The 10,074-nt window shown below is 34.8% G+C and overlaps 2 protein-coding genes across 3 annotated transcripts in view; one reads left to right on the forward strand and one right to left on the reverse strand.

Annotated features, from left to right (window-relative positions):
• sf3a2 (splicing factor 3a, subunit 2) overlaps nucleotides 1–1,911 on the forward strand; it is an 8,759-nt gene extending 6,848 nt beyond the window's left edge. Inside the window, exons 6-8 of one of the 2 annotated variants that reach the window (XM_016565509.1) lie at nucleotides 574–714; nucleotides 1,076–1,144; nucleotides 1,539–1,910. In XM_016565509.1, the coding sequence (XP_016420995.1) occupies nucleotides 574–714; nucleotides 1,076–1,144; nucleotides 1,539–1,790 (462 nt within the window). In that variant the 3' untranslated portion in view covers nucleotides 1,791–1,910. Of the gene's footprint in view, nucleotides 1–573; nucleotides 715–1,075; nucleotides 1,145–1,538 lie in introns of both variants that reach the window. The other variant, XM_016565510.1, reaches the window with a different exon arrangement.
• A 1,279-nt stretch (nucleotides 1,912–3,190) lies between these two features.
• LOC107750227 (uncharacterized) lies at nucleotides 3,191–9,796 on the reverse strand. The gene is made up of 5 exons (XM_016565511.1): nucleotides 9,671–9,796; nucleotides 8,624–8,736; nucleotides 5,481–5,617; nucleotides 5,303–5,392; nucleotides 3,191–3,881 (listed from the first exon to the last, which is right to left on the reverse strand). The coding sequence occupies exons 2-5, from the start codon at nucleotides 8,727–8,729 to the stop codon at nucleotides 3,525–3,527; spliced, it is 690 nt and encodes a 229-aa protein (XP_016420997.1). The 5' UTR covers nucleotides 8,730–8,736; nucleotides 9,671–9,796; the 3' UTR covers nucleotides 3,191–3,524.
• Nucleotides 9,797–10,074: the final 278 nt, after the last annotated feature.

Genomic DNA, 10,074 nt, shown 5'->3' on the forward strand with positions numbered 1-10,074 from the left:
CAGTATTCAACGTTTTATGTTTAATATATCAAAACATTATTCATGCATTTGTAATTGCAGGTTAAATGCATTCATGTCCTGCATTAAACAATGTGTAAATACATCTAAATGCCACTTCAGACGCAGCTTCTGTGTTTCCTCTGCATTGCAAAGATTAATTTTAATACTGATTTCATTTGCTTGGTAACAGCCCAAATGTCTTAATATTCGAATTCACTGATTAAATGTAAGAATTTGACTCGAAAGATAATGGACGCTTTTAGAAAAATGGCTTTATAAAGATAAAAATGCCCATAAAAGGTAAAAATCAATTTAAACGTATTGGAAAAGATAAATTTCTATCACTGCTGTGAACTGACCGCCACACAGAATATGAAGAATATCAAAAACTTTAGGAGTCAGCTGTCCACGGCAGTCCTTAAGATACAAGCACAATAACACACTCTGCAAAATATCGTCTAATTATCGTTATCGATAAAATTCAAGAAAATATCGAGATATCATGTCTTGTCAATATCGCACACCCCTATGCATCCCTGCATTGCCATAATAAACGATGGCCTTGTTTTTCAGATTGATTACCCAGAGATAGCAGAAGGTATCGGGCCGAGGCATCGCTTCATGTCAGCGTATGAGCAGAGGATCGAACCTCCGGACCGTCGCTGGCAGTATCTGCTGTTTGCAGCCGAGCCGTATGAAACCATCGCGTTCAAGGTCTGTCTAACTGTCTCATACTTGAAACAAGGAAGGATTGTGAAATGACATGCTGTTAAACCTGTTTCACACTCAATCTACTCCTTCTGTCGTCTGATCGATCGTTTAGAGTGTTTTATCCAGTCAAAGCTCTTTTAGTGTAACTGTAGCTGGAGCTTCACGAGTCAAATCTTGACTGGTTTTGAAGATTGAGCTGCATTTTTTCACTATATGAGCTGATCAAATAGGATACAAAACATAAAACACTCATGCAAACTTTTAATATTTTTTAAAAAACATTTTGTCTAAAGGTTCAATAAACAGTTAATACGTCAGGCTTTTACTATCACAGGCTTTATCATTGTTTTGCTTATATTTTCAGGTTCCCAGTCGAGAGATCGACAAAGCAGAGACTCGTTTTTGGACACACTGGAACAGGGAAACGAAACAGGTGAGAACGGATGGATTAAATCATTTGTGACCCTGGACCACAAAACCAGTCATAAGGGTCAATATTTTGAAATTGAGATTCATACACCATCTCAAAGCTGAATAAATAAGCTTTCCATTGATGTGTGGTTTGTTATGATAGGACACTATTTGAAAATCTGGAATCTGAGGGTGCAAAAAAATCTAAATATTGAGAAAATCATCTTTAAAGTTGTCCAAATGAAGTTCTTAGCAATGCATATTACTAATCAAAAATTAAGTTTTGATATATTTACAGTAGGAAATTTACAAAATATCTTCATGGAACCCCAGCGACTTAAGACTGCTTTTGTGCTCCAGGGTTACATATGTGCTCCTTCTCTATGTGCTGAATGCAAGCTCTCGTTCTCCTCCAGTTTTTCCTGCAGTTTCACTTTAAGATGGAGAAAGCTCTGATCGCTCCACCGGGTCAGGTGCCGTCGCTCGGCATGAAGCGTCCTCCTTCACTGATCACTGGACTCGGTCCACATCCACACAGTGACTCCATGCCACCCCCGCCGCCTGGAGGAATGCATGGGATGCCCCCCGGAGCCCCCATGCCCCCACATATGCCCCCTCCAGGAGCCCTGCCTCCTCACATGAGGCCGCCGCTCCCCATGGATGGATAGCCTTAATGACTTTACTTAAAGCTTTTACATATAATGCATTGTAAATTGATAATGCATCAATTTTGCCTTGTAATGCACCTTATAATGCATTATATGATCTCATGAATAATTATGCATTCATTGTAACATCTTTAGAAAGTATAATGCATTAAAACAAACAAATGTTATAATGCATTTTTAACTTTGGTTACAATTATATAATGCATTATAAGGCACATTATGAATATTTTTTTAAATCATGCATTATATATAAAGGCTTCAAGTGTTAACGATGTATCATTCTAGACATAAATGGACACGTTTATTTTTGTTTCCCCCTTTAATTTCATGTGCACAGCCCTCTAAATATGTAGTGAGTTGACAGTTGTGAACCGCAGCATCTCTACCAAACAATGTCCAAATGTTATTTTTATGCTTTTTTTATTATTAAAAAAACTTGACATGATATTGAAGTGGTGTTGGTCTTTTCTTGTATACTGTAACATCTGAATGAAATGATTTCTTGAATGAGAAAAGATGTGTTAGAATTATATTTTGAGGGCACATAAATTAAAGAGAAAAAATTGATGTGCACGGATAAAGCTTTTATAATAAACACATACACACACATATATATGTAGTTGGTAATTCTGTGCATTACAAAAATTATTACTAAATCATAATGGTTAATTTTTGTTCTTTTACAAAAAATTTGCTTGATAAGGTGTTGGGAGCTCATGGGTTTTTCAGGCTCCTTTTAGTTTTGATTAAGCAAAATTTGCTTTGAAATTAGTTTTGAAGCCAAAAGCTGCATGTTTGTAAGAAACAAGTCTTGTGGATTATTGTGATGTTTTTTTTTGAAGAAACAAATCCATCGAGACATTTTTAACTTTGAATCGTTGCTTCCGGCTAAAACACGAGTCCATAATCCATAATAACGCTTCCTGCAGTGAAAAAGTGCATCTGCTGTTGTCTCTCACATCAAAATCCAGCCACATATTAGTTTAGAGCTGTTTAAACAGTGCTTGATCTGTGCAGATTTCTCTCCTGATTCACACCAGAACACCTTTTCACTGGAGGAAGCGTTATTATGGATTATGGATTTATCAGCTGTTTGGACTCTCATTCTGACGCCACCCATTCACTGCAGAGCATTCATTGCTGAGACACTGATGCAATGCTACATTTCTACAAATCTGATGAAGAAACACACTCATCCTAATCTTGGATGTCCTGAGGGTGAGCATATTTTCAGCAAATTTTCATTTTTGGTTGAACTATTCCTTTAAGCAACTAAAAAGAACCCAAGAAAACACTATTTACATAAATTTAAAAAAAATTAAAAACTTTATTTTTGCATTGCATTACTTTTACAGCTTTGTCTTAAATATTACTTTAACCATCTTAAAAAGAAACCGGCACTGAAGTACTAATAAACTAATTCTTGTTATTGTAACCTCTTCATGAGGTTTGTGAGTTGAGCTTGCAGTCATAATTGCAAAAAGTCCTGTAAAAATCTCAAGGGGTTTATGACTTAAATGACCATAAAGTCTCAAAAGCATACAGATTTTACAAAACAAAAAAGCACCAAATAATACCTTTTTATCATAGGGAGAAGTGCATCGGGATATTGCAAACCTGTCAAGAACATATTTCACCCTATAATCAAAAGAAAACACATTTTGCTAAAGAAATCGAATCCCTGTTAGGACCATTAAGATTTTTTTCAAGACAATTAAGCACTCCCTGTTTTCTTTATGCACTCGTTATCTGTGCATCACTGATTCTCTCTCTCTTCACAGGTTTTTGCTTGCTCTCTTTCGCTGGTTTCTTCATCTCTATGTCCTCCTCCTCTTCTTCTTCCACTTCCTTGACTTTCATCTCTTTCTCTTTTGTCAGCCTCTCTTTAGTCTCATCTACTTCTCGTCGTCCTCTTCTTCTGCGCTCAGTGAATTTTGTCTCTCTTTTCTTCAGGAGCCTGAGGTCTGGAAGGGCCCGGTGTCTGAGGCCCCTGGAAACTCTCCCGCGACTCGCTCTCTTGGATTTGCCTTCATCATCATCATCATCATCATCAATCCACCAGAACAATGTGTCCCATAAGGAAGTGTCCAGCTAAGAGTATTAATTCAGATGAGAATGATTATTATTTTTACATACAGATATGTGCAATAACATGTTTTTCGTGCCTGACTATTTCCATAGTGTCCCTGTGGATAATAATTTTTAATGATAGGCTAACTGTGCATTATTCTTCTTATTACACTGTTGCTCATATTAACATAAAATATTGATTTGAATGGATTTTTGAAAAATAATTTTATCTGTACATTATCGTGAAGCTTCCGCCGCTAAGAAAAGTAGTCCATCGCAATGTACAATATTAAAAACAATATTAATACCAAGTATTCTGAGTTCATTTTCACTACGTTATTAACCCCTTAACTGTCACCGTCGCAGCTGTGGGACGCTTGGCGCTCTTTTTTTTCTTGTCCTTTTTCTCTATCAAATCTTTTAGTAATAATCATAAAGTATATATAATTTGAAAGCGTAGAAGCCCAAGATTCATCCTGGGAAAACCATTTTGAAATCGGACATTGCGTTACCATAGAAATGGTACTTTAAAATCTTTTGGCGGTCTCCTCCCCCTTAGTGGGCGGTGTCAAGTGTCATATTACAAAATACATTACGCTCTTTTACAATCAAAACTTTTTATAATCTTGACGAAAAACATATAATTGGAAAGATCTGAGTCTCAGGATTCCATATTTTGAGATAGAAGTAATATTGACAGAGAAATCTAGACATTTGTGAGAGAAAAATGCATAAAAGAAATGTAATGGAGTTTGGATGGCACCTGGTGGCTGTTTGTGGTATGACACCCTAAATAAAATCTCACCGGAACCTCAATTTTTTTTCATATCAACTTCAAATTTGGAACATAACTTATTTAGACATAAGGCTTTAATTTTAAACCAATTTTAGAGTAAAACCTGTTATGTAATAGATATTTATAATAAATAAAATAAAATAAAATTAATATAGTGCATTTTAATTACAGTACATTTAAACTTCTATAACTTTTTGATACTTTAATTTTTTTACATTTGCAATAATCTGCAGATTTTCTTCTTTAAAAAGAGACCAACCTTAGGTCTGTATTCCAAAGTGTTAATAAATTACAACAATTTAAGTTTGGATAGTGCACTTTCATGCCTATTTTAAAAAATCGGGGGTGACAGTTAAGCAGTTAAATAACTGAGATGCACGGTGGCGCTAATTGTGTAAAAGAAAAAAAAATCGCGAGTTCGCGGAGTGATACGAGACGCATGAAAGTAGCGCCGGTTTCAGTTACCCGGTTGACCAATCAGAATTAAGCATTTTTAACTTGAGCTGCACGCACGCTTTCATGCGCAAGGCACGAATGCAACGGTCAAAAACGTCAGTCGAGCACGTCTTTACAAAGAAAAACAACACTTTATTAGCCAAAGCGACATATTTAGCTTTATAGGCCTTGTGTTTGTTTTTGTCCTTACCTCATGCGGTGTTATTTTCCCCCTTTTAATCAGAGCGTGTCTGTCGTTTAGTGCTATGAGCTCTTCACTGACCTCCTTACGGCCTCTGCGCGAGGAGAAAACATCTGTCAGTCATTTTAGAGTTTGATGTTTTTAGATGTTATGAGTGTTTGGGCCTGTATTTGGCATAAACACACTTGCCGTGTATTCTTTGTAAACCGGAGCTCAGCAGCAGGATGGTTATGGCTGCGATCAGACACCTGTTCAGCGTCACGCCCTCCCACGGCGTCTCGATCTGCGTCAGATTCTGGATGGACAGCGCTTTGCGTAACGACGCTGCAGGACAGACGATAAAACACATGTGGGTCGTTCAGCTGTAACACGTTTTAATCTAAATGTAGGTTTAGACATGGTGATGGAAAACAAATATGAGATGGAAGGAAAAATTATACCTAGATGCGTTTGCGTTCACTCGCAAAACTATTAAGAATTTTTTTGTTCGCTTTCGAAACTTTTGCATTCTCTCGTAAAACGATTGCGTTCCCACCAGAACCTTTTCATTCACTTTCAAAACTTTACGAAGCGTTCGCTCGCAAAACTATTAAGAATTTTTTTGTTCGCTTTCGAAACTTTTGCATTCTCTCGTAAAACGATTGCGTTCCCACCAGAACCTTTTCATTCACTTTCAAAACTTTACGAAGCGTTCGCTCGCAAAATTATTAAGAATTTTTTCGTTCACTTTCGAAACTTTTGCATTCTTTCGTAAAACGATTGCGTTCCCACCAGAACCTTTTCATTCACTTTCAAAACTTTACGAAGCGTTCGGTCGCAAAACTATTAAGAATTTTTTCGTTCGCTTTCGAAACTTTTGCATTCTCTCGTAAAACGATTGCGTTCCCACCAGAACCTTTTCATTCACTTTCAAAACTTTACGAAGCGTTCGCTCGCAAAACTATTAAGACTTTTTTCGTTCGCTTTCGAAACTTTTGCATTCTTTCGTAAAACGATTGCGTTCCCACCAGAACCTTTTCATTCACTTTCAAAACTTTACGAAGCGTTCGCTCGCAAAACTATTAAGACTTTTTTCGTTCGCTTTCGAAACTTTTGCATTCTTTCGTAAAACGATTGCGTTCCCACCAGAACCTTTTCATTCACTTTCAAAACTTTACGAAGCGTTCGCTCGCAAAACTATTATAAGAATTTTTTCGTTCACTTTCAAAACGTTCTGACGAGAATTTTTTAATTTGCTTTCAAAACGTTTGCGTTCTATTGCAAAACTATTGCGTTCCGACCAGAACCTTTTCATTCACTCTCAAAACTTTACGAAGCGTTAGCTCGCAAAACTATTGCAAGAATATTTTCATTCACTTTCAAAACTTTTGCGTTCTATTGCAAAACTATTACGTCCCAACGAGAAACTTTGCTTTCGCTCGTAAAACATTTGTGTTCTCTTGCAAAATTATCGCGGTACCGAGAAACTTTGTGTGCACTCGCAAAATCACTGGAAATATAGTTGTTCCTCCCACATCATATTATTTCAATTACAAAAATGTTTGCAAGTGAAAAAAATTAGATGGGAGGAAAAGTCGTTTTCAATGCTTTTTGCGTTCTCTCGCAAACGAACAGGAATGAAGTTTTTCCTCCCATCGCAATTTCTTTCTTTATTATTATTTTTTATTTATTTATTTATTTTGTACCATCACCATGTCTTTTTATTACAAACACTGATCTTCATTTCCGTTAATTATCAGACTTACTAAAAACTTCAATTAAAATTTGTATAAATAACATATATTTAGCTAAATAAAAAAAAAATTATTTAATGCATCTTACAGTACTATAGCTAGTATGAAAAAATTATAATGTTAGAAACTTAATATTTTCCAAATAATATTTTACATGTTTATAATGTTATTTTTTCGCTGTTTAAATTTGATCTTTGTGCGTAAAAAATCATATAGCTGTCTGTTAAATTTTAGGATAGGGCTTCAGATGGAAATTAAATTAAATTAAATTGATTCAGGATGAAGAAGCTATTATAATTTGAGTTACATCATAACACCACTGACATCTTTGCTAATGAAACCAGCCTAAGATAATTACTGGTCTGACGGATCTGGTCTGATGTGGTTTAGTACACACAGTTACTGTTGGGAAGTACATTTACTTCTTATTTTTACAGGTTGTTTTTGGTCACGAGTTATCTTGCATTTGTTTGACCCAAGTGAATACTGATGGTCTAAAATTAAACAACAAAGAGAGGTCAAGAATAGATTGAAAGAGTGCGGATGAGCACGAGTTTGATGTTGTACAATGCAATAGTATAAAAATTATTTGCTTTATGATTAACTGTAAAAACCCATTTACTTTGGGGAAATTGCATGCATTTCTGCAGTAATATTGTTAAAGTTATAATTTTTGATCATGTTAGTGATGATCTATAACTTTAGAGAACTTTCCTTACTTTTAATTCGATTCTTTTAGTTGGATTTTTAATGAAGTGGGATCAGATTTAGTTTTAGATTTATCAAAAATAATAATTATAATTTTTTTTGTTTTTAGTGTTTTTTTTATATATAGTTTATTTATTTATTTACTTGTGTCTCACAGGGTTATTATTTTTGAAACCAAAATTAAAAGCATACAAAAAACATTTTCGTTACTTGAAATAAAGTAAATGCTAACTGAAATAAAAAAAATATATATATAGTTGCCAAGGCAACATTTCTCACTTTAATTTAGTTTAACTTAATGTACTGAAATAACTAAAACAAATCAAAATACAAAATCAAAATACATATAGACATATATTTAAAAAAAAAAAAAAAACTTCTAAAAATGGCAAAAATCAGTCATTTTTTATTAATAAAAATGCAAGTTAACCTCTTAATCGATTATCTTTAAGCAGTGAAAAATAACATTAGATTTAACAAACAATGCATGTGATTTTATTGTACAGTGCAATGCTATAAAAAAAGTAAGAATGAATTGCCTTATTATTTACAGTAAAAACCTATATGCAACAAGACATTGCATGCACTTTTACAGTAAGATTGTTCAAATAATGTTTTGAAAGTAAAAAATGCAAGTCACTTTATAATCTGTGGCTGTAGAGAGAGCTGGTGTCCGTTCGTGCTGTGTTCGGTGTTCGGTGTCATGTTGCTCGTGTCTGTCAAGGTTATTGTGATGTATTATTAGACTTAACACCACAAATAGTGTGGATGCTTTCAGCCTGATCTTAATTTAGAAAGAACGCTTTGTTTCTTAAGACATCTTGACTCCTGAGGCTTTTATATTCATGTTAGAAACAGAAATACAGTGTAGAAACATGCTCATTTGTACCTGCTCTGCCTCCTGTTCGCGCTTGTCTGATAGGTTTCTGTGGAGGAACGTCTTGCAGTGGTTTGCCAAGCTCTTCCTCAAATGTCTCAAAGGTGCTTTCGTCCATAGCTCACCTGAGAAACAAGGTGTATTTCAAAAGCTGGAGGCCACATAAATCTCTAGAGAAATCCAGATGTGTGCTAAAACTTCTCAAACAGCAGAGGTTAATATCGCAAGACAGGCACAAAGTTAAAAATACTTGATCCTTTCAGAGCTTCAGCACAGTCACACCGCAGTTAATATCACATTAAACACCTGAGACAATAAAACACAGACACCCATGAAGGAAACACACTGTTGCATTTCAATTTACATTTTGTCTTGTAATCGTCTTGCAAAGTTTTAAACCCAAATGATCAAATGCAACAAGTGTAATGCAAGTGTTTAAGCTTCATGCATTATGCAAAAATATCTATGGTAAATATTTTAGAGCACAGCATAATTTTTTAAAAATTCTCCAGACCTGTAAATTATCATTTTAAATTTTAAATCTTTTGTTTTAAAATATTTACATTTTAGTACTGTGAAAATATTCAGATGAAATGTTTTAGAGTAGTGCATAATTGTAAAATATTTTCCAGACCTGTAAATCACATTTTAAAACAAAAGATTTAAATGTAAAAATTGTGATTCACAGGCCTGAATTATTATTATTTTTTATTATTATTATGCTGTACTCTAAAATATTTAATCGGATAGAAATCGGTCTTGTATCTCTAGAATAATTTGTAAAAATCCAGTAATCACAAACAGCAGGAAAAGTCATTTACATTCATTAGTCAAACAGTGCAGGAACATTACAGTCAGTCATTTTATGTCAAAAAACACTGCAAATGACTTTTTACTTTATGCTATTTCCAGAGCATTTTTACTTCATGCTATTTCTTGAGTGTACGAATAATAATGGTCCTTAAATATCCACAGAGTCCGTCACACACACATCAGAAGCACAAACAGCTCATCCAGCCACTGGACTTCACCTTTGACCCCGGTAACAGCACGGCTTACCTGCATAGATGTGAGCAGGAGACCCGAGGAGGAGCAGACGGAGAGGACGGCGGTGTGAGAGCGCTGGAGCATGTGCTCACGCACATACACGCGCACACACACACACACTCACATTCTCACACACACACACACGCTCACATATTTATAAATATTTAAGTCCAAGAGTTAATAAAAAAAAAAACTATCAATATCATGTGCATGTCATATTTTGCTACAAATTTAAAAGTAAAAAAAATAAAAATCTATTTTGCAGAACATAAAGCCTGTTTTAAAAGTATTATCATATTGTTTTTTTAGTTTTTTAGTTTTTTGCAACATTATTTTCATTTCCTCTTAACTTCATCCTACTTCAGGAAGTGACATCATTTTGGAAGGAAAACGGCAGCACAAACATCGGTAATTAT

This window comes from Sinocyclocheilus rhinocerous, unplaced genomic scaffold (genome assembly GCF_001515625.1).
Source record: "Sinocyclocheilus rhinocerous isolate Xijiao unplaced genomic scaffold, SAMN03320098_v1.1 scaffold242, whole genome shotgun sequence".
In the NCBI taxonomy this organism is placed as follows: domain Eukaryota; kingdom Metazoa; phylum Chordata; class Actinopteri; order Cypriniformes; family Cyprinidae; genus Sinocyclocheilus; species Sinocyclocheilus rhinocerous.

What these genes read in the sequence shown, in the direction of transcription:
- LOC107750227 (XM_016565511.1), bottom strand. Translation starts at nt 8,729, where the DNA reads ATGGACGAAAGCACCTTTGAGACATTTGAGGAAGAGCTTGGCAAACCA. An exon ending in GCGAACAGGAGGCAGAGCAG is followed by an intron (nt 5,618 to 8,623) that starts GTACAAATGAGC and finishes TCTGTCCTGCAG; the next exon opens with CGTCGTTACGCAAAGCGCTG. An exon ending in GGAAAATAACACCGCATGAG is followed by an intron (nt 3,882 to 5,302) that starts GTAAGGACAAAA and finishes TAATACTCTTAG; the next exon opens with CTGGACACTTCCTTATGGGA.